This window comes from Symphalangus syndactylus, chromosome 16, assembly GCF_028878055.3.
Source record: "Symphalangus syndactylus isolate Jambi chromosome 16, NHGRI_mSymSyn1-v2.1_pri, whole genome shotgun sequence".
Taxonomy (NCBI): Eukaryota; Metazoa; Chordata; class Mammalia; order Primates; family Hylobatidae; genus Symphalangus; species Symphalangus syndactylus.
Genome location: NC_072438.2, coordinates 77,028,655 through 77,054,107, shown reverse-complemented (window position 1 = coordinate 77,054,107; position 25,453 = coordinate 77,028,655). Strand labels below are relative to the sequence as shown.

The following is a 25,453-nucleotide window of genomic DNA, read 5'->3' as shown; positions in this document are numbered from 1 at the left end:
GATTCTGACATTTAGAATTGGTGGTCTGAAATGTAGCAAAATTCCTTTACCACTATCTTTTAGAAACCAAGATTATTAAATACAATTTTAGTTGTGTGAGGTTTTTATTTTTTAACTTGAAAAATTATTCGTTTTTCAGAAATTTTGAAAAGATTCTTTCAAATAGTGATTTAATTGTGATCAACCAGAATTTAGCAAACTATCTTTCAATTTAACAGTCTAGAGTATATTCAATATTGTGTTGAAGGCAGGTGCATTGTTGCAAATTTGACTGTAATTTTCTCTTTTTTTCACATTTATTTATTTATTTATGTTTGAGACAGGGTCTTGCTCTGTTGCCTAGGCTGGAGTGCAGTGGTGTGATTATAGCTTGCTGCAGCCTTGAACTACTGGGCTCAAGCCATCCTCCTGACTCAGCCTTCCAATTAACTAGGACTACAGGCATGCACAACTCCACCTAGCTAATTTTTAAAAAAAAATTCTGTAAAATGGGTTTTCCCCTGTGTTGCCCAGGCTGGTCTCGTTCTCCTGACCTCAGCAATCCTGCCACCTTAGTCTCCCAAAGTGCTGGGATTACAGGCATGAGCCACCATGCCCAGCCACATTTTATTTTTCATTTCCCTTGTATTTATAATATTCTACAAAATTTTAAAAATGCTCTCATATATAAATATTGAGCATTTTATTCAACATTGGGCAAGTATTTGCAGCATGCCAACAAGGTATGAGACAACAATCTGGGCACGTGAGATATTTTAATGAATAAAATATATAAAAATTGTTGTCCAGAGAGATGAAGCATTCTAGCAGAAGCAGACAGACAAAAAGTTAAAGGATAAACAAATTCTGTGTCAGGTTGACTGTTGATATGTGCTGTGGCAAACATTTATTTTTAAAAATAGAGAAAGGAGAAATGGGTGGGGAGGATGGTGATTTTAAGTAGACTGTTCAATGTAGTTCTCACTAAGAAAGTCACATTTAAAAGTGGTCTTGAAGGTGGTTATGAAGTTAACTTTGTGGATATCCAGGGAAAGATTATTCCAAAGAAAGTAATTAGCCAGTCGAATGGGAAAAAATGCTTGCCAGTTTTGAGGAAAAACAAGGAGCCCAGAATAATCTCATTGAAATGAGTGAAAGAAATGAGAATAATTTATCAGAGAAATACTGGGAATCTGATCTGACGTGTCCTTAGAGGCCACTGTGAGGACTGCGTCTCAATGCAAATGAACAATTGGTAAGTTCTGAAAAGAGAACTGAGATGTCCAAACTTAGCTAGTTAAAAAAAAGAAGCATACCTGCTCTCTTTTGGGTTGAAAATAGATGGCAGCAGCAGAAGCTAGTGAGAAGAAACACTTAGAAGAACACTGCAACAATCCAAGTCAGGGTATTAGACCAGCATTGCAGCAGCAGATATGATGAAAAGACATTGTATATCAGTTAAATTTTGAAGGTATCATTAGTAGGATTTTCTACAGTATTAGATATGGAAGATAACAGAATGAAATAAATGAAGATTGACTGCTTGGTTTATGGCCTGGACAATTAGAAGGATAGAGCTGACATTAACTGAGATGGGGCAAGTTGAGAAAAGACAGGAGTGAAAATTAGTAGTTAAAATTTGGACATGTTACTTTTGACATGTTTATTCAAGTAGAAATTTAGAATAGTCGGATGTATGTTTGGATTATTAGATAGAGGTGAAAGTGGGAGGCATAAAATCAGAAAATTTCATTCTATATCTTAGATACAGATATAGATATAGATATGTATAGTCACATGGAAAATTGGTAAGAATATCGAAGACCTGAATTTAACTAGAAAAGAAAAAGCCTGGACAACTCTAAAACAGAGAGCGAGAAAAGAAGAGAAAGAACCAGTAAAGAAGACTGGGTAAAGTGAAAGAACAACCAACAGAATAAAGAATCCGGGAGGCTAATTATGATACTTGTGCCAAACTGAAAGGAATGATCAATATCCACCACTGACTAAGGTGAGATATTATTACTTTTTTTCTTGTTTGTTTGCTTGTTTTTATTGTTAATTCTATTTTATTTTCTTTACTAAGTTTGGTATTTAAGTCATTGAAATCGATTCAATGTGCCTGAGAGCAAAATTGAATGGAATAATATCTCCGCTGTGTATTAAAATGCAAATAGTGTAGACAGGTTATTCATACTGAAAGAAATTCAGATATAAATATAGACATATTCTAAAAATTATTGAACTTTCTAAATAAAACAGTGAAATTAAGTTTAATTATATTTAGGATAATGGTTACTCAATTGATTTTAATTTAATTCTATTTTAGTTTGAAATAATCAGAGCTAATTAATTTAGTTTGGTAAGTACACATTAAGCATAAATTATCTTCAAATTTTAACAACCCCATAGTTCATGAGAATAAAGTAATAGAAACAAATCTTACTGAGAATATTGTGTGCATCTAGTAAAATGAATTCCAAATTCAATAGGGTGAATATTATGATGTCTGTTTTTCTGAAGAATTTCAGTGATTCATTTAGTTTGCCAGTAAGGAAATAATGAAATCTGGTCTATCTGGCTCCTGAATGCATTTTTCCTATTATGGACATTTCATAGATTATTGGAAAAGTATAGAAAGTATTAGTGTTACACAGATCTGTTAATCTCCTTGATTCAATCAGATCCTCTGATTCATAGCATTTAAGTCAGGTATATAAAACAATCACATACCAGTTAATATTAATTATTCTAGCTCTGTCCTTCTTACAAAGACTACCATAGGTCAGTCATTTCACAGATCAAGGAAAGTGAGAACTTCGAAACTAACTTCATTATTTCTCAAAAAAAGACAGCCAAATAATATTTCACAAGTTAAATATTTAATGTCTCATTCTATCTAATGACAATATGATTCTCTCATATCAATCATAGATCTACAGCTTGTAGGTAGCTTGGTTTGTTGCAGTGTTCTTAGTATTTCAAGCATGGTAAGCCCAGGCAAGCTATGTAACTACCAATTTCCTCATCTCTCCTGCCATATAATTTCTTCTTTTCTTAAACAGCCATTACATGTACAGTCAGTATAGGTCTTCTTAGAGCTGATTTACTTATTGTTATTTAACCTTGTAGTGATTATAGAATAAAGTGATTATAAGAGGCCTTGCTCCATGCCTAACTTATTTTTTAATTACCTCAAGCCACTCTATATATCCTATTCAAGTATTTGTCTGATCTATGATGGAAGAGCTTTGGCAATGGGGGAACTAATTCCTTTCTAAGATAAAACTAAAATTATCTAAATTAAAACTAAAACTAAAAATCTTTCTGTTTCCTGGGTGATCGCGTCCTGAGAAACATTTCAAGTAATTCTTAATAGTCCAGTATGGTTTTTTTCTTCGCATTAAATTCAATCTTTAATGTGTGTTAGCTACTGAAGATAAAGTTCTTGAGTTAGTCTTGGTCTACAAAAACTTTACAACATAGTGATATAACAACAAATAAGTACATGTTTATAATTTTGTATTTGCTCAGTAAAATCTCTTGGTAACAGACTACACCAAGTTAAATTTCTCCTATATGAATTCCACCTAGGAATTACCATGAGCATGGCATTTGCTTCCTAAAGGATGAATAATTAAAGAGGAATAAAAGGTTAATTTTTGGCACAGAAAATAGATAACATGCAATCTCTCTGTGAAGTTCCCATATATTGGTTTAAATTTTATACTGTAGGCCATATCAGGGCCAGATTACACATGGCAGTCTTTCAAATATTTGCAGATGATGGTTGTTTATGATTCCCATCTCTTCTTCTCTCCCATGCTTTGAGGTGCCTATATTCTATTTTCTGGACAATCGCAATCATTAGTTAAACGTATTACATTCTTTTAGGTTTCTTTTCTCAACTTTTCCCTTAGCTCTTTCAAAATTTTCTCAAATATAATGACTTGGAATTTCCTCAATAAAATAATAAATTTAAAAACAAGCTTTCTAGTCTTCAATACACATTTTAAACATGTTACTCACACCTGAGCACATATTCCATTAATTGTCTCATCATGAGGAAAAAAAATAGAACTATGATTTCTCATTTTAGAGAAAATTGATTTAAATTTTTTCTATATCTACATAACATTACTGATACACACTTCATTTACTCTCAAATATAATCCACTGGTTGATCCCGTAGCAAAGACTTGCAATAAACACTTAAAGTTTATTATCCACAACTATATATATATATGTATATATATAAGATTTTATATTCCAAATGTGTCTCATACCCTACTGATGGTTAGACATCAGTGGTTCTATAAACATTAGTCAATATTTAAATGATGAAACGGAAAAATAACAATTTGTACCAAAGCTATTTTATAGTTTCACTACATTGTAGGTCCAAATCCATGCAGTAGTTTCCGAACTGCTTATTCCCTGAGTGAATCATGTTTTACATTTAAAAGTGTAAAACATTTTTGTTATAAATGAGATCAGATCTGCCTCTAGGAATTAAATAAAATGAAATGTATTTTATAAATACTAGTTTATTTCATAAAAATACAAAAATATAAATATACATTTATAAAAATATGAATGAATTAACACAAAGACATTCTTCAACTAAATAAATATGGCAGTAATAGTCATTCCTATTTCATTAGGGATATATCTTTTTCATATTAATTTACAAAGCAGTTGCACAATATTTAGTTTAATTGTAAAGGTGACTGAAAGTCAGTTAAGAAAACATTTATAAATTATTATACCTAAGAAAAGGCACAAAAAGCCTTTTACGTATTTTTATTGATTATGGATGTGATATATTTTCCTTCTGAGACGGTTAGGCAAAGAGGGTGAACTGGTTATTACTTTTTTAAAAATCTGTATCATTCGTATTCATTCACAAAGACTTACTGATTAAGCAAATCCCTACTTGACAACACCTACGTATTGTCTGTAATTTCAATTTTTGAAAGATTTCCTCCTAGGAAGAGAATGCAGGCCACTCAATCTAATAACATGGACAGTACTTCCACTAATACTGATCAAGTCAAACAATCCTCTTAGTCTCGGTCACTATCATCACCCCCATACATATCGGCAAGTTTTTTGAAACGAGGCCCCCAGTCACTGAGGTAATCATAATCTTGCTTACAATCAGCTGTGAGAGATTCTAAAGAACTGAGCGAATCTGCTATGGAATCATTCCCTTCATAGGCATACGTTGCCAGTGAATCATACGGAGGTGCACTTGGGTCTGCGTCGTTTTCTTTTAATCTTCGATGGATAAAATCTTGTACATCAATATTTTCCCACAGAGGCACAGTCCTCCTTATCTGAAAAATAGTTTCAGGCATTACATCCCGTCTAAGTTTACTGTCTTCCCTCGCCTCTGGATTCCTCAATGTGCCAATGTCGAAAGCTTGGGTATCTTCTTCCCCGCCGCCTTCATCGTTGTAGGTCACAATGTTGTCCCGCACATCGTCTTTTGAAATTATCAGAGGTTCCTTTTTTCTTTGCCTCTTCAATGCAGCAAACAACACGACTAAAACTATTAATAAGAAATGGGAAAATAGTGAGATTTCATGAGTCAGGATAAAATAGAGTACACTTCTGAGTGTGAAATTTGTTTGGTGCAGGAGATACTAAGATTGATCGAATAAAAACAATTAATTACCCTGTACAAATAGAGAGTTCCTCTAGGCAATGACTGGAGGCACTGTATTGATAAAGGAGCAGACATTACCATGCCATTAATTTACTGTCAAGACATACTCTCCTATGAACTTCTGGCATTGAAAACGCTTTATTCAAGTACAACTATTATATTTATCCAACTGCAATTGCCTGACACCTCAGCAGTCTTTCCAAATGTGCACTTGTTTCAAATACAAAAACGCTAAAGCTCTACTCATGATGATATTGATCATTCCTTTCACTTTGGCACAAGTATCATTTCTTAATGATTCAAGGGAATATATGCAAAACATTAGTCATATATAGATACATATATACTTGTATATGCATTATATTTATATATTATGCGTGTACGTACACACATACATGAATGTGTATGAGTCACTGATTTTACCACTGCCCATATCTCATAGGTTTAACTAAATTCCTTTACTGGTCTAATTTTATAGGAGGCTTAGAAAGCTGAAATATAACTCTAAAAGTTACAATGTAAAACTCATACTCAAACTCATCTTTAACTTATCTTGCAAAGCACCTCAGACTGTATCTTGTTAATGAGGACTTCCTTGACATACAAGGTCCGATTTAAGCTTTTGGAATGAAACGTTAATTGTATTCCCTCTACTTGCTGTATTATTTTTATTGTTTACATGCCTATGTTACAAAGTTAACTGTGAATTTCCCCTCATATAATATATTTTCTTATTTCTCATTATAATACTGGGATTCAAATTATGTGTCCTGGAAGATGAACCTTTTTCTAATAAACTCATGTTGCAATTAATAAGATTCATTTAAAAAGAAGCAAACACGATTTTAAAAATATAAATTTTCCATTAAAGATTGGACAAGCCCATAATTTTGCATATAAGAAATGTGAGAATAAAATCAAGAAAATACCTTCAAAACACACTTCAGCATTACCAAGGAAAAATACAAACTAGGTTTCCTTTACTTTAGGGTTCTTAACTGTTTGTCAGTATTATTTATGCTTCACAGAAAATAAGAAAATGTTGGCTGAAGAAGCTATTATTCTTTTTCTCAATTTTTACATTGAGATTAAACAAAGCATACTCATTGTTATTGAGACTACACTTCAACATGGCCCGTGAGGCCCCTATAACACTTCAGCATGGCCCGTGAGGCCCCTATAACTACACTAAAGCCCTGTCCAATGTTATTTTCACATTGGCCAGCACACTTTTCTCAGCTCTTCCTAACTGAAAGTAAGATTTTACGAAAGATAATTAGAAGTTCACAGAATGGGCTTTGGGAGCTGAGCTATATTCAGGCTCATCTTAGAGATACAAAAAAAAAAAAAAAAAAACTGCAGTAAAAATGAGAACTCTGTACTCTTCTTTTAAAAGATGGACATAAGATTAATTAAGTCCAATATGGATATGATATCTATCAAATTTGAGCCACACACTAGAAAAAGAGATTTCTTTCTAAATTTAATATTAAATAAATTTATAAGTTTGCTACTTTTTAATCAATAAAATAACAATTGTGTAGTCAAATTGTATTAAGGGTTTCTCAGCTAATAAAAACTTAACTAATTCTCACAAATGGTCCTTAGAATCTGTTCTGAGCTTTCCCTTTTCTACCGTATTAAAATTATCCGATCATTTCTTAGATTGAGGTTATTAATCTGGGGCACGTGAACAGAATTCAGGAAGAATAGGATAAGAAATGAAAAAAAGTACATCATTATTTCCATCCATCTGTAACTCAAATTTAGCATTTCTTTTCAATAGGATTATTGGCATAAACTATGGTGATAGTGGCAGTGTGTGTGACAGATATTTTATATTGCATTACAGTTTGACAGAGAAATGAAACCATAGTTAAACTTGCTCCAGGACACGGCATACATGATTTGATAAGCCAGCACGGCTTTCTTTGTGTTTTTTGTTTCATTTGTGTAAGCATATTTCCTTTTTGTCTTACATGTTTTACTCTAATAAATTTAAATTGTCATTCTGGCTAGGTCCATTCGCTTCATCAGGCTGCCAAAAGTGTCCCTACAACCAAAAAGTTTAAAAAGCCCTGCCCTAGATTTTAATCTTCCATCTTGCCTTATAAAATAGATATAAACTAAGAGTTACATTTCTTCAAAATGTATGAAGGTATATTTAATATATTATTGTCAGTGCTATGTCACTATCTTACGAAAAATGAACTCTCTTAACTATAGAAATGCGTTAACTATGTCCAGCCATTACCATAAAGACTCAAAATAACAATAAAGTGTTTTAATAACTTTGAAAATATAAATTTCTAAATTAGAAGCAATTTTAACTACAATAATAAAAAATTACTCCACATTTAGGTAATGAGCTGGGAAAGTGAAAAATAATAAATTAGTGCTTTCCATATTGCTCAAGGAACAAAGGTGGCTGACTGCAGAATATAAGAGGAAACCTTCTAGGATTTCTGCATAGAAAAAAATAGTATCAAATTAATTTGACAATGTTAAAATATCTAAACTTATTTGGGGGGATGCTTTCGGTTCCCTATGTGTGCATGACTGTCTTTGTGCGTGTGTATGTACATTACATTAATATAGAAATTTTAAAAATGATTTAACAATAGACATATTTTCATGTTGTTCTAAATTAGGAAAGTGGAGATTCCTGAGCAAATAAAACAACATGAAATCAGTAGCACTCAGCTGAAAGGCTAAGCCAAATTTTTATCTCCATAGGGATACAAAAATATTTTACAGAGGAGTTGAACTCTCTAGCAGTAGGTGGGGATTGAAACTGCTGATGGTGATGGTAGCAGTGTGTTTGTTCTAAACCACACTAAGAAAATGTTTTTCTAAATAGTTGGATCATCTTAACTGAGACAAATGTTTTTCCCTCACTTTCATCAATCCCCTACTGAAATCCTGCAAGGATATCTGGCCAAAGGGGTTTCATCCAGATAGCTTGAAAGGATTTGCAGAGAAAAGGAGCCAGCACATATGAGCATTAGAACATAAATTTGGCTAGCTCTCCTGCCCTAAGCATAAGCATTTGGGCTGAATATTTGATAGAAACAATTTTTTTTTGGAATGTTTTCCAGTGGAACAACTGTTTAATTGAATTAAATCGTTGTCCTGTTAGTGCATGCTCAACTAAAACATTCGCTGTTGGAACATGACTTTATTTAGAAAATATTGCAGGGCTAGGTATGGCCACAGCGACATAGTGATATTTTTTAAAACAGAATTTTAACTTTTTAATTTGGTATGTCACACCAATGTGCAACAAGTTATATAGGGGAAAATGTCTAACCTACTGCGACAACTTTAACGCATTTGCAGGTTAGACATCTGATATAGATGATTCAGAATATGTTAGTAACTGTTATTTGTAAGGGCAAAGTAGTCTTTGGTTTGGGAATAATAGAAAGGAGAACTCTATGGTAGAGTAATCTGTGTTTGAATGCTAGCTAAGCTTTTTCTAAATGAGTGACTGAGTAAATTATGTAGCCTTTCTCTGGAAGAAAAGTATTTACCTTATACAGTTGATGCAAAGATGAAATCAACGAAATCAAATGTCCTTAGAACAGTGAACATAGTCAAAAATATAATATCTAATGTTATAAAATATATATTTTTAAATATGCATGTGTATAGCATTTGTTAGATGTTTCTTTTTGGTCTCTGGAAAGCTGGGTCTATCCCCACACACAAAAACTCTTATGTTTTCCTAATTGAAAGAACAATTTTAATAAAAAGTGAAAATGTTCTGTCTTTATCTATAGAGAAAAGTGTTATTCAGTGCACCATGCTTTGTGAATTAAAGGATCATTCAGAAGGGCAGAGCTTACTAAGCAGTATGAGGACACAGAGTAGAATCGCAACGAGAGCTCCCGTGCTCAGGCCGGCTGAAAGGATCAGGGCTTCTGCAGTGCAGGATTGCATGTTTCCTTGATTATCGCAGGCACACACACGAATAGTGAGTGTACCAGTGCTGCTTTGAATTGGATAATCGTTGTCAAAGATTAAAATCGGCAGTAAGTAGGTGCTCATTTTGTTGCGACTGTAGCCATCTTTCCGAGTCATGATTCCTGCTGTATTATCTGGGGGGAGAAAACGTAAAAAAACAAAAACTTTCATACGTGTTTTTACCTATGTATCTTAAAGTTTCATAATTTTTAGTTTTAGAAATTTTCTTATACCTTTATTATCTACAATGGTGAAATTCGGATTGAGAGTAAATTCTGGCACTGGTTCAAAAAAGAATTTGTGACCTCGGGGAGGGTCATCCTTATCCATGACACTGACAGTCTGAATCAACTGAAACCAAAATTAATTAATTGATTAATTAAGCCTAAGGCAATTTTCTTGTTATTACAAGAGATCTTAAATCCATGTATTTGTGCTTTAAATACATCACAAAAACAAAGCAAGAAAACAAAATAAATGCCATTTGCAGAATATTATGCCAATGTCTTATTTTTTATAGTTTTGTCTTAGATAACTTATTTAGTTAAGAGTGGAAGACATCCATTAAGCAATGGTTTGCAAGGTATCTTAATGCATTATTGTCTTATATCTGGCCAGCTTAAATAAAAATTCAATCCCTCCAATACCTACCCTCTTTTGCTACTGTTGAAAGGCACAGTCCATTGTATTATTAATTGATGAGCAATCTGTTACTTCCACTAGAAAATAATTCTTCAAAGGATGAGTACATAGAAGATGCATTTTTAAAAACACCAGTGCTTAGCACAATCACTCCTATATATTAACAATATTATTAATATATTTTTAAAATAATAAATTTGTCATGTACTATCAGAAAGAAAATGATTTTGAAGCTATGGGCACCATTACTATAATTAAACTATTTTATTTAAATTGCTTGCTTTTCCTTTAATAGTATTTGCAAAGACAGATATACGAAGAAATGCTTTTAATATTTTGTAAAATCAATGTTGAAGTTTCAAAATTAGAGCACCTCTTGGCTGAGCTAGTGTAAGTAAATAAGAAGTGTGTCCTGATGGAATATGGAACAGCCAACTATGGGTTGGGCAGAAAAATTTCACTGAGCATTTTATAGAGGAAAAAGCACTGAGCTACACATTGGGGTGCTTCCCATCTGTGTGATTTGAAATCACAGCCATTTAATTACTCTGACTTTTAGCGTTCTCTTCTACAAAAATAAGCAGGTCTCATAGTCTAACATTATGTGGTGAAAAGTTATTGAAATTCACAATAGTTTAAGCTTTCCATTGTTTTACTGTATACCTTTTACAACTATTCTAACCTACATACTCACTAGTCAGTGCTACTTTCACTTTTAATTTTATATTAACAATAATTACATCATTTTGACAGAGTGATATGTAACTGTATTTTTAATAAAGTGCTTTTGAAAGTGCACAATTTTTAATAAGCTTTTCTCCTTAGAAAATTGGAACATAAGAAAATAATTATATAAGATCTAATACTTTTGCTCAACCTTCTGTTCCTACATAGCAATAACAAATCTTTTAGTAATAATTTAAATCATAAAAAGTTGGTCTTTTAGTTATATATGACATTTGAAGTCTTGAAATTATTAGATGGGCTTTGTATGAGTATATTTTATGAGGATATACATATACTTAAAATCTATTTATTTTTAACTTCGTTAAATTCAATTAGAGTAATATATATTAAATAATTATAATTAATATTTTTATAAAATATTAGCATATAATATATCAATAACACACATGAATCAGTAAAAGACAAGCATACTAAGAGATAAGTGAGTAAAGAATATTTATATGTGATTGTAGGTTGACTTGTGTTCCCCCAAAATATCTGTTCAGCTCCTAAATCCCGGTACCTGTGAATGTGGCTTATTTGGAAATAGGCTCTTTGCAGATAAAATCAAATTAAAATAAGATCATTCTAAATTAGGGAGGACTCTAATTCAATGACTGGAGTCCTCATAAGAAGAAGCAAATTTGGGCACAGAAACAGATACAGGAAGAATGCCACGAAACGATGGAGACAGAGATTGGGGTAATTGGCGTCCACAAGCCAAAGGATGTCAAGGATGGCTGGCAAGCACATGAAGCTAGAAAGTGCCAAGGGAGGATAGTCTCCTAGAGCCTTTAGAGAGAGCATAGCCCTGTTGCATGTTAATTTTATACTTCCGGCCTCCAAAACTATGAGAAATAAAATTCTGTGTTTTAAGTCATTCTGTTTGTGGTAATTTGTCATGGCAGCCCTCGGAAACTAATACAGCTGTAAATTATTTTTAAGTCCACGTTTTTATGAAAAAAAAAAAAAAATGTTTGGCCTTAATGAGTTTAAAAGAATTCACACTAAAAGTGTTATGAGAAATTTACATATTGGCAGACATTTAAAATCAGGAGTTGCCAAGTACATAGGCAATCATACGTGTTTGGTGGAAATATCACCTAGTTTATGACAGATTTGGAGAAGTATTTGGGAACATTTATTAATATTTATAGATACAATTTAATTTTTCCTACTTTGAGAATTATATCAAAAGAAAGTAGTACCAGGTGGTAAACAAGCAAAATGTACTACAATGCTCATTATAGTATGACTGGGGTACTGCTAGGGTAACATTTTGTGGATAAACCAAATTTCCATTAAGAAGGTAATAATAGAATAAGTAATATGTAACTATGCTATGAAAATTAAGCATCAAATTAAAAAAAATCATTTACTAAACTGAGATGCCCATTATATGTTGCAAAATGAAAAAGAAAAGCAAATTTTTATCCAAATAGCTATGTAAAAATTCCATGTTACTACAAATAAAAATCTCATTTGTATTTTTGTATATGTAGGTGGAATGTGCTGTGTATCTCTGTCTTAGTCAGCTGGTCTGCCATAACAATCTCACAAACTTACTGGCTTAAACAACAGAAATGCATTTTCTCATAGCTCTGGAGAATGTAAGGTTGAGATCTAGAGGCTAGCATGGTTGGCTTCTGGTGAGGGCTTGCAAATATGAATAGCTACCTTCTCCCTGAGTGCCGTCATACGGCTTTTCCTTGGTCCATGAATTCAGGGACAGGGAGAAAGAGAGAGCAAGAGCTCTCTGTTATCTTTTCTTTGTATGTTACTTCCATCAGATCAGGCTGTATCCCCTTATAACCTCACTTCATCTTAATTACATCTTTGAAACATCATCTCCAAATACAATGACACTAGAGTTACATTTTCAATATTTGAATTTGGAGGAGGGCCACAAACATTCAGTTCATAATATTCTCTATTGGAATAGAAGAAAAACTGTATTTTAGTTTATTTTCTACCTTAAAGAGACATGATGGAATTATAGATGATTCTTAACATCTACCTATTTTATCTTTAAAGTAGTTAATTACATGGTTAAATTACTTTTGGTAAAATTTATGCAGTTACTGTTATTGAAAAATACTACGTTTTTGTCAAAAATGAGCATATTCTGCATTTATTTAGAATACTTTGTATACATTTGAAAGAATTACTTTGTAAGGAGACTTCGTAATTCTTTTACAAATAAATCTACTTCATTTCAATGATATGAAACTTTAAAGCTTACAAAATATCACTCATATCAAAATCTAAAACTATTAAAAGTGGCAAAATGTAATCAAGAAAACAATGATTATGATTACCTTCATAGTAACATGAAACAATTTCATTTTCATACTTCAGGTTTTATTTAATGATATATTTTCATTCTATTTGTGAAGATAACTCAGCATAAGCATAATTATGAATGCAGGTAACAGCTTCTACATATATGATATTCACTATAAACCTAGTATATAAATTAAAACATGTTATAATATTCCCTACTATATTATTGATTCCATTATAAAAACAATTTTAATCACCTTTTTTAAAAATCACTGTGAGTTCTTTGTTAAGGATAAATAGTGGACAAGAAGTATTGACAATAGCTTGCACAAAAGAAATCCTGCAAATAAAGTGATGTAATGTCATTTGACTTTGTAAAGAGAAAATATATTCTTTTAAGTTTTTAATGATTTTATTTACCTGCCCAGGTTTTGCATTTTCACAAACAAATGTTTCGTAATACATGGCAAATTCCGGAGCATGGTCATTTATATCTAGAATTCTGATGAAGACAGGGATGTGGCTACTTTGTTTTGGGTTATCTGCAACGAGAACATGTGTAAGATTTCAGTCTCATTTACACAGAAGCAGTGAAACCACTCACCCATTTGTAGCTTAGCAACAGATCCTTTTTGTGGTGTTTGCTTTCTCAATTGGGCTGCTGATGAATATCTCAGCTCTCTTACATGGTCCAAAAGAAAAGCACAATAAAATTGAGGAAAACATAATTGAGAATGAAGTATTATTTCTAATAGATAATTTTCTTAGATTATTTTTATGAGGTTAAATTATATTTCTCTCCTATTTAAGGTGTACAAGAAAATCAAATTTGAAATGAATGAATTATTTGATAATCCTTAGAAATAATTTAAAAATGTGTTGACATTCTAAGCCATTTCTCTAAGATCTTGCTAAGGGTACAATCATGCCACTCAAGAAAATGAGTCTAGCTGGTGCTATTATTTTACCACTTTGATGAAAGACAGTGTGTTCAGGTAGATGTAGCTCCGACATACTTATTTCTGTGGCTGTAACAGTGATGTTATGCCAAGGAGATGATTCCCGGTCAAGGGCTTTCAAAGTGAAAATAGAGCCATTTTCTGAGTGGATGCCGAAGATACGGTCCATATCAGTATGCCGATCAACAGAGTACCTGGCAGAAGAGAGACTCATAAATCCAGGCATTCTTCTAAGGTTATTAGTTCTACTCTTTCTTAAAGTTATAGGTAATTTCCACAATGATCTGACAAAGACATGAAATGCAAACTGCTAACAACTTTCTTGAATTTTTATTTTATAGAATTGTTATTTGAGCAATTTCATATATTTGACTCTTTCCACTTACTATTATGTTATGTGTGCTTTAGAACTGTTATTTATAAACATGAATCTGGGTGGCAGCTGTTAGAGTGAGTTCTTAAGTATCACTTGGTTCACTTATCCTATCATAGGCCTACTGCAGGGCTTGAGACACTTTAAACAGTAATGTTAAATTTGACTGAGTCAATAGTAATGAATAAATCGAAAGTATGTTAAAAAATACATAACTGTGTCCACAGTCCTCTATAAGCGAATATCGAGAAGGCTATTATAAAATACATTGCTCTTGAATGGTTTTTTATTCAAGGAATATCCAGCTGAATCAAGGTCTTCCTCTAATCTATCCCTCCAACTTATTTCAAATCAAAATGAAATGTTATATCACCACAGAGTTCTGTGACTTTCTCATCAGGGCTGCATGGGGAAGACGTCATTGTCAGCTTTGTATCACTCTGCAGTTGACAAAATAATATCTCCTCTCCCTAAGATGTCTATACCCTAATCCCCAGAACCTGTGAAGATGCTGTTTTACACAGCAAAAGTAATTTTGCAGATGTGATTAAGGTTAAAAAACACTGAAACAGGGAATTATCCCTGATTATCAAGGTGTGCCTAGTTTAATCCTATGAGCTCTTAAAAGTGGAATGGGAAGACCAGGCGGGGTGGCTCACACCTATAATCCCAAAACTTTGGGAGACTGAGGTGAGTGGATCATCTGAAGTCAGGAGTTCGAGACCAGCCTGACCAACATGGTGAAACCCTGTCTCTACTAAAAATACAAAAATTAGCCAGGCATGGTGGCAGACACCTGTAATCCCAGCTACTCGGGAGGCTGAGGCAGGAGAATCGCTTGAACCCGGGAGGCAGAGGTTGCAGTGAGCTGAGATGGCACCACTGCACTCCAGCCTGGGTGACAGAGTGAGACTCTGTCTCAAAAACAAACAAACAAACAAACAAACAAACAAAGTGAAATGGGAAGGCAGAAAATTGGTTTGGAGAGATGAAACAGAAGAAAAAAAGAGATTTGAAGAATAAGAAGTACTTGACCCTTTGTTGCTGGCTTTAAAGCTGAAAGAATGGAGCCACAAACCAATAAAAAACGCACATAGGCAGCCTCTAAAAACCAGGAGTGGTCCTTAAGCTGACATCCAGCAAGGAAACAGGGGCCTTGCCCACACAACTGCAAGGACTTGAAATTTGTTCACAACCTGAATGATCAAGGAAGCAATTCCCTGCCTAGAATATACAGAAAGAAATATGGCCCTGTTCACACTGCCCACCTTGACTTTAGCCCAGTGAGACACATACTGAACTTCTGACCTACAGAAGTTCAGACCTATCTATAAGATAATAATGCATTTATAGTATTTTTGTGGCAGCAGTAGAAATCTAATATATCCTTACAAGATACATTTTTGAAAAGATTAATTTATATGAAAGTCCTTCAGTTACATCAGACCATGTTATGCTGTGTTAGTTAATTTTTTACATCTTTTTGAGATTGCTGTTGCAATCTTTAATTGAGCCATATCAGAAAGTGAGTGCTTCTCAAACATTAACATTTAGGTGAATCACATACGAATCCTGTTAAAAACAGAATTTGATTCAGTAGGTCTGGGGTGGGAGCTGAGATGGTGCATTTTTAACAAACTCTTAGATGAATCCCGTGCTGTAGCTCCACAGGCTAGGTTTTATATAGCAGTTTTAGGCTATGGGATGAAGTGATTAGAATAAGAACAGAAACAGGAAAAGCAATGAAAGACAATTAACAGGCTAATCAGCCTCTGGTGTAGTCCTCATTTTTCTAGGTATCTTATTAAAGGCATCTTATCTTATTATGAACTCCCTTTTGATCAAGTGAATTGGGAAATTACAGCTCCCACTATAAATCTTAAATATATTCACAGTTTAGCACTGGCTTTGGCAAACATAAGTAATAGATATTTAGGTTTTGAAACATTATGAATACTGGCATTTTTTTTTTTTTTTTTTGAAATGGAGTCTCACTATGTTGCCTAGGCTGCAGTGCAGTGGCGTGATCTCGGCTCACTGCAAGCTCCGCCTTCTGGGTTTCCACCATTCTCCTGCCTCAGCCTCTGGAGTACCTGGAACTACAGGCGCCCGCCACCACACCCGGCTAATCTTTTCTTTTTGTATTTTTAGTAGAGACGGGGTTTCACCAATGTTAGCCAGAATGGTGTCGATCTCATGACCTCATGATCCGCCAGCCTCGGCCTCCCAAAGTGCTAGGACTACAGGCGTGAGCCATCACACCCTGCCAGTATTGGCAATTTTTAAATTATTGGGTGAACATACTTTAACCTAAATTGTATGATTCTTTTGTTTGAATTGTTTATTAAAGGACATACTATTTAATCTATTGTTTAAGAATTATGCAGAACTTAAGGGATCTATTAAGTAAATGGATCTGATCATAATTTTAACAATTTAATATAGTACATGAAGATGCTTGCTTAATTTACTTTCTGCTAAATTTTATAAAACAAGTTTTGCTGTGTCATAGATACTGCTTCAAAGAGAGTATTTGGGACTTTGGAGAAAAGTTATTGGGTGTCATCTCAGTGGTGGAATGGCTAAAAACTTATATACTTGGTCTCAGGTTTTACCTCACTCCCAGTACATGGAACCAGTTCAGTCATCTCTGTTTTGTCATTCAATAGGATTTTACAATGCACAACAGAACTACATGCAAATGATAGTATTCTCTCAGTTTTTCTTTTTTTTTTTTTAACAGTAAAAGAAAAAATTCTGGCAATAGGGAGAAAGAGCCAATGTTCTTTCTTCTCTTTCCCTATTTCTTTTTTTTTTTTTTTATTGTTATACTTTAGGTTTTAGGGTACATGTGCACAACGTGCAGGTTTGTTACATATGTATCCATGTGCCATATTGTTTTGCTGCACCCATTAACTTGTCATATAGCATTAGGTATATCTCCTAATGCTCTCCCTCCCCCCTCCCGCCACGCCACAACAGTCCCCGGAGTGTGATGTTCCCCTTCCTGTGTCCATGAGTTCTCATTGTTCAATTCCCACCTATGAGTGAGAACATGCGGTGTTTGGTGTTTTGTCCTTGTGATAGTTTACTGAGAATGATGTTTTCCAGTTTCATCCATGTCCCTACAAAGGACATGAACTCATCATTTTTTATGGCTGCATAGTATTCCATGGTGTATATGTGCCACATTTTCTTAATCCAGTCTATCTCACACCAGTTAGAATGGCCGTCATTAAAAATTCAGGAAACAACAGGTGCTGGAGAGGATGTGGAGAAATAGGAACACTTTTACACTGTTGGTGGGACTGTAAACTAGTTCAACCATTGTGGAAGTCAGTGTGGCGATTCCTCAGGGATCTAGAACTGGAAGTACCATTTGATCCAGCCATCCCATTACTTGGTATATACCCAAAGGACTATAAATCATGCTGCTATAAAGACACATGCACACGTATGTTTATTGCGGCACTATTCACAATAGCAAAGACTTGGAACCAACCCTCAGTTTTTCAATAATCATTATTGTAATCTTCACATGGTGTTATGAAAAGAATTTAGGCACTTAAAATACACTCATTTGACATAAGATTGCTGCCCAAGAGTAGCCTATATTTCTTGGGTGGGAAGTCCTAAGGTGATAAAGGAGAAATAGAAACCTAGATATAAAAATATATAAAAATGCATAACAGCATATATATATATTATTTTATTTTATTTTTTTCTGGAAGCAAATGTCATGCTGGCTTTTAGCCAACAATTATTTGTCAGAGTATTATCAGAAATATGTCCGATTTGCAAACTAACAATGTAGTAAGATTGTGCATGCAAGTCATACTGAAATTTTTCTTTTAAACCTCTATTTCCAGTTGTGATAATATGAAACAAAATATTATGTTTCCTACCTATAGGTTTCAACCCTCTCACAATTCCTGATGTGGGCTTTATTGATGTTGGGACCAAATCACTATTATTAGGTTTTTGAGAGAAAAGCAAATAAAGTCATTGAAACAACAAAAATATTTTATTTTCCTTAGCTATGCAAATTTTGCTTATGAATAAAAACAAACCTAAAATGTACACAAAGAAAGTGGAAGCAAAAGAACATAACTACATCTGTGCAATGAATGGAGCTCAATTCATGATATTCACCTGTAAATATTTCTCTCTATTGTTGGAAAGGTCAATAGTTAACCATTATCTGCTTATGTCTGAATAGATCTTGGATTTCTTCCTACTGTTTGCATTAAAGGTCAAAGAGGAAAATAAAATTTCCTTTTGTGCTCACTGCTAGTTGCCCTAGAGTTTAGCTTAGAGATTTTGATGATATTTCTATGACTGAGGAATAGCTAACAATTGCAACATGATAAAAATCAAGCTTTGATACACTTGTATCTTTTTTCAGGATCAAAATAGATTTGGGTTTCTAGCCACCTTACTCTCAGGTACAACCTTGAAAGACACTGTTTTTCACGTTAAGAATTCATGAAGGAACTCTCGGACGACACAGAAATAGCTCACTTTTAACTTCGACAGCGCCAACTTCCAGGTCTATATTCAAATTTTTGTTTCCAGTGCAAAGGATGTCTCACAATTTGTCAAAGCTCAGAGATAATTTTCTTTTATTTAGCAGCCAAACTTCTATTTTCACCCAGAATAGGACATTCGGATTTACTTATTAATAATAAATACATTGTATTACCACAAATGACCAGAAAGAGCCTGATAAACCCTTAACACAGAACAAAGCTATCTCTATGTTCCAGCAGATGGCCTACTATAACAACAATATTTTATTGATCCCCCTGCATTGAATTTTGAACAATCAGTTTAAAAAGGCCATTGTGGTAATTTTTATATGAATACTTTCTGCAGAGACAGGATCCAATCACATAGGCATCAAATAACATGTGAAAGACAGCACAGGGGCTCTCTTCCCACAGAAGCTGAACTCTGCTTTTCATTTTTCTTATTTGCTTTATATTTTTATGTTCTACCATTAAAAGTCAAGCATGTATCACATATCTATATTTTTACCTAGCACAAATCATCTAAACTCAATTATAGACACCAGAACAAATGAGTAATATGCAGAAATATGTCAAGAATGCATTCCTTTTTCTCTGCTAGATTCCGTATATTTCTTCCACTGACTAAGTCAATTTAGCTAGGACATCGTTTGCTTTTTACTTTTCAGCTACTGTTTTCCAGAAACATGTTTTTCATAGCTGTGACCTAGCCAAACTCCATTATCCCTCAAAAATGAATAGTGAGTATTAGATTTACAATGACATTATTTATAACTTCATTTGAAAAAATAGTTCAAATCTTTTTTGCAGGGATTAGTGATATTGTTGTTAGATTATTATTATTTTACCTTTTGCAATAAAATCAAGCAAATATGAGAGAAGCACCACTATACAGGAATGCACTTACACATTTATTCCAGTTTATTTTGAAGTCATGGACATTTTATTGAGGCATAATTAAATCCCTGACCAGAAAGTTTGTTTTGTTACTTTTCAATTCCACAGCAGTAGAAAGGATCTTTTAAAAATCATTGAACTTTAAATACGTTAAGAATAAAATAGGTGTAAAATGAGGCAACATGTTCTTTCAGATCTTGTAAAGCTATAATCAACTCTAGAACTTTGGAGATCCATGATTACTAATGAGGTGAAGCAGAGCTGACAACAGCTGCTAATTGTAACCATAATCTCATGTTGCAAGTGGCAGATGTATTTCAGAAAATATATTTGATGAACAGATTTAATCGTGGATGAGAATTAGTTCCCAATCTTTCCCTGGAAAAATGTTTCTCTGTGATGCTTATCATGGCCTATTTCTGCTCTGAGATCAGCCATCCTTCTAAATTTGATCGTAGCAAACAGAACAGTCCCATGTTACAATGTTGCATTCTTGTTGAATTATTGCTGATTTTTCTTCACACTATAATTGGATATCTAAAGCTTTTTTGCATACATTTTAAATGCTAACAGGAACCATCCTCTGTGCTATGCTTTCCGGTATGGTCTTATAAATTGGCAGAATTGGTAGTACCATTTGAAGAATACAATTTGAGATTAATTTCTCTCAATATTTTTCCCCTCCTTATAATAATTCTTGAGATGCTACAGGTGAAATTATAATTGGTTATTTCTAGGACTTGAGTACCCTATACAAAACAAAGATTTCTGGATGACCTTTAAACTGAACTTTTTTAAAGCCATTTTTTAAACACTGGGAAGCAAGATTGCAAATTTTACTATCAGTCTTTGAATGAGAAATTTTACTTTTGAAATTATATCCTCGGGAAATTATCAGATATAGAAGAGGTTTTATATACACACATGGAAATTCTCAGATATGGGGAGATTTTATATGCACATACACACCAAGTATATGTGTGTATGTAAAGATTGTATGTATCTCTAATCTAAACATTTATTTATGATGTATAATATACATGATAGTATATCATTTATACAATAGAAGTTTAAGAATTTTAATGACATTAGCAAATAAAATTTAAAAAATCTATGGACTTATATATATAATAAATTCAATCATATATAAGTGAGATAGCAGATTGACAAATTGTATGAAAAAATGGAATATTTGGTGGAAAGCAGTAAAATAACACTAGAATATCTATGGAGGAGAGAACCATAGTTGTCTTATGGGCTACAAAATTTCCTGTGTCATCCATGCTTTCTAAAATGAATTACTACAATTGTGTAAGCGGGGACATGTTGAAATATATTTTTCTCTAACTTCCTCTTTTGGCAAAGATGTATACAGGTGCTGGATTTACCATACCACTAAAACACAAAAAATCATAAAAAAATACATTAAGCAATAATTCTTAAAGTACTGGACATAAGAAAATAAGACAATCACCCCTGAGAGAAGGGAAATAAATGAGGTAATCCCTAAAACTTTCCCATTGTGCTGTCTGAATAGGGTTTTCATAATGTAGGATGTAGGGACACAGATGGAGTTTGCCAATCTCCCTGAGTTGAGCAGGGAGACTAATGTGGCTGAAGTTTGCAGGAAGAAGTAACAGAGAGAGCTACTGAAATCTGAAGAGAATCTCATTCAACTCTTCAGCTGAGTACCTATGAGAATATGAATGGAAACAGGAAACAAGAAATGACAGAGGTAACTAATCACAAGGATTAGAGGGAGAAAAATTGTGAACTGGGAATGGAGCTAGTCATCACCAGGCAAAGTGGAAAACCTCATAATTTGCAAGACTTTTTGTAGGTAACTCAGAAAGATACTACTTGATTAATGGGGCAAAATTAGTCCTACATTAAGGTTTGCTACAAAACCAAGATTCAAAAGAATTAAACTGTTTTAAGAAACCTAATCTTCTATCAGAGCAAAACTCGATAATATTTATTAAAATGAGAAGCTATTTAGCTCTGAACATGGTAAAACTCACAATGTCTGTAATCCAATCAGAAATTACAGCCAGGGAAAGAAGCAGAAAGATGTGAATGTAAAGAAAAATCTATTAATTAAAAACAACCCCCAAAGACACCATTGATATAATTAAATATGATATTTTAAATGTTAATAGGCATGCTAGAGAGACACATGTTTAAAAGCATATATATATATATGTCTTAGCATGTATAATATGTATATAATATATGTACTATATTAAAGAACCCTTGAAGAAAAGACTACAAATCTAAAATTCAAAAATATTCTGGATGAAATTAAAGCAGATAAGATGTTGCAGAAAAAATTTGGTGAACTTGAAGGCATATCTATATCTATCTATCTATATTATATATATATATGCCTTAATATATATAATATGTATACTATATTAAAGAACCCTTAAAGAAAAGACTACAAATCTAAGATTCAAAAATACTCTGGATAAAATTAAAGCAGAGAAGATGTTGCAGAAAAAAAAATAGTGAACTTCTCTTAATGGAGATGAATTAATTATTTTATCCTTTTCCTTTTTGTCATTTTGTATAGATTCAAAATGTCATTGAATAGATTCACAATTACAAAAAGGAAAAGAATGAAAAAAAAAAGCAGAGACACAGCGAACAGTGTTATACCTTTAAGAAACCTGATACAATCATACTTAAGTTCTTTGAAGGAGAAGAGGGTTGGGCAAAACATATTGGAGAAACAATGACCACAGAGTTTCTAAGTTTAAGAAAAGGTATACCTGAGAAATTGAAGAAGCTTAATTAACTCTAAGCAAAAAAGAAATAAAGCATACTAGAGTAAGACACGTAATAATTAAACTGCTCAAAACTTGTGACAAATTAAAAGCATACTGAGAAACAAGTAATGTAACAAAGATAGAAACAAATATAAGAACACAGAAAAATCTTTACTGTACTTACAAGAAACACTCAAAAAGTCTACATTCAAAAAAATTTTTAAATTTTTGATAACAAGCCAAAAAAGAAATGAGATAGAATAAAACATAGTGTATTAGCCCAAAGAAGGCAAACAATAAGAAAGAAGAAACAAATAAGAGATGGAAAAAATCAGAAAACAAATAGCAAAATGATAATTCAATGTAACAGTATCAATAATTATATTAAATATAAGTGGTTTAAACATTTCAACGTAAAGTCACAGGATGTTAAATGAGGTTATAAAGCATGGCCTACCTGTGTGCCTATTATATAGGTAATGTTTTACCAAAACATACTGAGTAATTTTAAAAATGGAGTACATTTATTAATATCAGAATATTGTGAAAAATGCCTATGACTACACTTAGAAGGAAATTTACATTGCTATAATGTACATATTGGAAAAATACTAAGTCTTTAATAAATGAGCTCAGCTTGTAAATCAGAAAACAGAAGAGAACAAATGAAACCCCTAAAAAATAAAGAACAAAAAATAATAAAAGAGAAAAGTATTTTTTAAAAATGTATAAAACCCTCTCTAGATTCCTCCTCTCTAGGCAGGACATCTCTGAAAGAAAGGCAGCAGCCCCAGGCAGGGACTTATAGATAAAACTCCCATATCCCTGGGACAGAGCACCTGGGGGAAGGGGTGGCTATGGGCACAGCTTCAGCAGACATAAAATTTCCTGCCTGCCAGCTCAGGAGAGAGCAGCGGATTTCCCACAACAGCACTCTGCTAAGGGTCAGACTGCCTCCTCAAGTGGGTCCCTGACCCCCATGCCTCCTGACTGGGAGACACCTCCCAGCAGGGGTTGACAGACACCTCATACAGGAGAGCTCCAGCTGGCATCTGGTGGGTGCCTCTCTGGGACAAAGCTTCCAGATGAAGGGACAGGAAGCAATCTTTGCTGTTCTTCAGCCTCCACTGGTGATAATCAGGCAAACAGGGTCTGGGGTGGACCTCTAGCAAACTCCAGCAGACCCACAGCAGAGGTGCCTGACTGTAGAAGAAAAACTAACAAACAGAAAGGAATAGAATCAACATCAACAAAAAGTACATCCACACAACAACCCCATCTGTTGATGACCATAATCAAAGACTAAAGGTAGATAAATCCATGAAGATGAGGAAAAAGCAGTGCAAAAAGGCTGAAATTTCCAAAAACCAGAATGCCTCTTCTCCTCCAAAGGATCACAACTCCTCGCCAGCAAGGGAACAAAACTGGACAGAGAATGAGTTTGACTAATTGACAGAAGTATTATTCAGGAGGTGGGTAAAACTCCTATGAGTTAAAGGAGCACGTTCTAACCCAATGCAAGGGTGGTAAGAACCTTGAGAAAAGGTTAGAGGAATTGCTAAGTAGAATAACCAGTTTAGAGAAGAACATAAATGACCTGATGGAACTGAAAAACACAGCATGAGAACTGCATGAAGCATGCATAAGTATCAATAGCCAAATCAATCAGGCGTTCGAAAGGATATCAGAGGTTGAAGATCAACTTAGTGAAATAAAGCATGAAGACAAGATTAGAGAAAAGAGAATGAAAAGAAATGAACAGAGCCTCTAAGAAATATGGGATTATGTGAAAAGACTAAACCTACATTTGATTGGTGTACCTGAAAGTGATGGGGAGAATAGAACCAAGTTGGAAAACACTCTTCAGGATATTATCCAGGAGAACTTCCCCAACTTAGCAAGACAGGCCAACATTCAAATTCAGGAAACACAGAGAACACTACAAAGATACTCCTCGAGAAAAGCAACCCCAAGACACATAATCACCAGCTTCACCAAGGTTTAAATGAAGGAAAAAATGCTAAGGGTATCCAGAGAAAATGTAGGGTTACCCACAAAGGGAAGCCCATCAGACTAAGAGCAGAGCTCTCTTTAGAAATTCTATAAGCCAGAAGAGAGTGGGGCCAATATTCAACATTCTTAAAGAAAAGAATTTTCAACCTAGAATTTCATATCCAGCCGAACTAAGCTTCATAAATGAAGGAGAAATAAAATCCTTTACAAACAAGCAAATGTGGAGAGATTTTGTCACCACCAGGCCTGTCTTACAAGAGCTCCTGAAGGAAGCACTAAATATAAAAAGGAAAAACTGGTACCAGCCACTGCAAAAATGTACCAAATTGTAAAGACCATCGACACTATGAAGAAATTGCACCAACTATTGGGCAAAATAACCAGCTAGTATCATAATGACAGGAACAAATTAACACATAACAATGTTAACCTTAAATGTAAATGGGCTAAATGCCCCAATTAAAAGACACAGACTGGCAAATTGGATAAAGAGTCAAGACCCATAGGTGTGCTGTACTCAGGAGATCCATCTCACATTCAGACACACATGGGCTCAAAATAAAGGATGGAGGAATATTTAACAAGCACAAGGAAAGCAAAAAAATAAAAAGAAAAAAAGAAAGCAGGAATTGCAATCCTAGTCTCTG

The 25,453-nt window shown here is 33.7% G+C and overlaps 1 protein-coding gene and 1 long non-coding RNA gene across 3 annotated transcripts in view; one reads left to right on the top strand and one right to left on the bottom strand.

The window, feature by feature from the left end:
• Positions 1 to 1,270: 1,270 nt before the first annotated feature.
• LOC134732759 (uncharacterized) overlaps positions 1,271 to 25,453 on the top strand; it is a 45,863-nt gene continuing 21,680 nt past the window's right edge. Inside the window, exon 1 of the long non-coding RNA XR_010116244.1 lies at positions 1,271 to 1,990. This is a non-coding gene — a long non-coding RNA (uncharacterized lncRNA). The remainder of the gene's footprint in view (positions 1,991 to 25,453) is intronic.
• The window catches only part of CDH9 (cadherin 9), a 167,325-nt gene continuing 144,821 nt past the window's right edge, over positions 2,950 to 25,453 (bottom strand). For both annotated transcript variants that reach the window (XM_055245992.2, XM_055245993.2), the window contains 5 exons: positions 14,284 to 14,420; positions 13,688 to 13,809; positions 9,850 to 9,967; positions 9,499 to 9,750; positions 2,950 to 5,533 (listed from right to left, as the gene is read on the bottom strand). In XM_055245992.2, the coding sequence (XP_055101967.1) occupies positions 5,046 to 5,533; positions 9,499 to 9,750; positions 9,850 to 9,967; positions 13,688 to 13,809; positions 14,284 to 14,420 (1,117 nt within the window). In that variant the 3' untranslated portion in view covers positions 2,950 to 5,045. The remainder of the gene's footprint in view (positions 5,534 to 9,498; positions 9,751 to 9,849; positions 9,968 to 13,687; positions 13,810 to 14,283; positions 14,421 to 25,453) is intronic.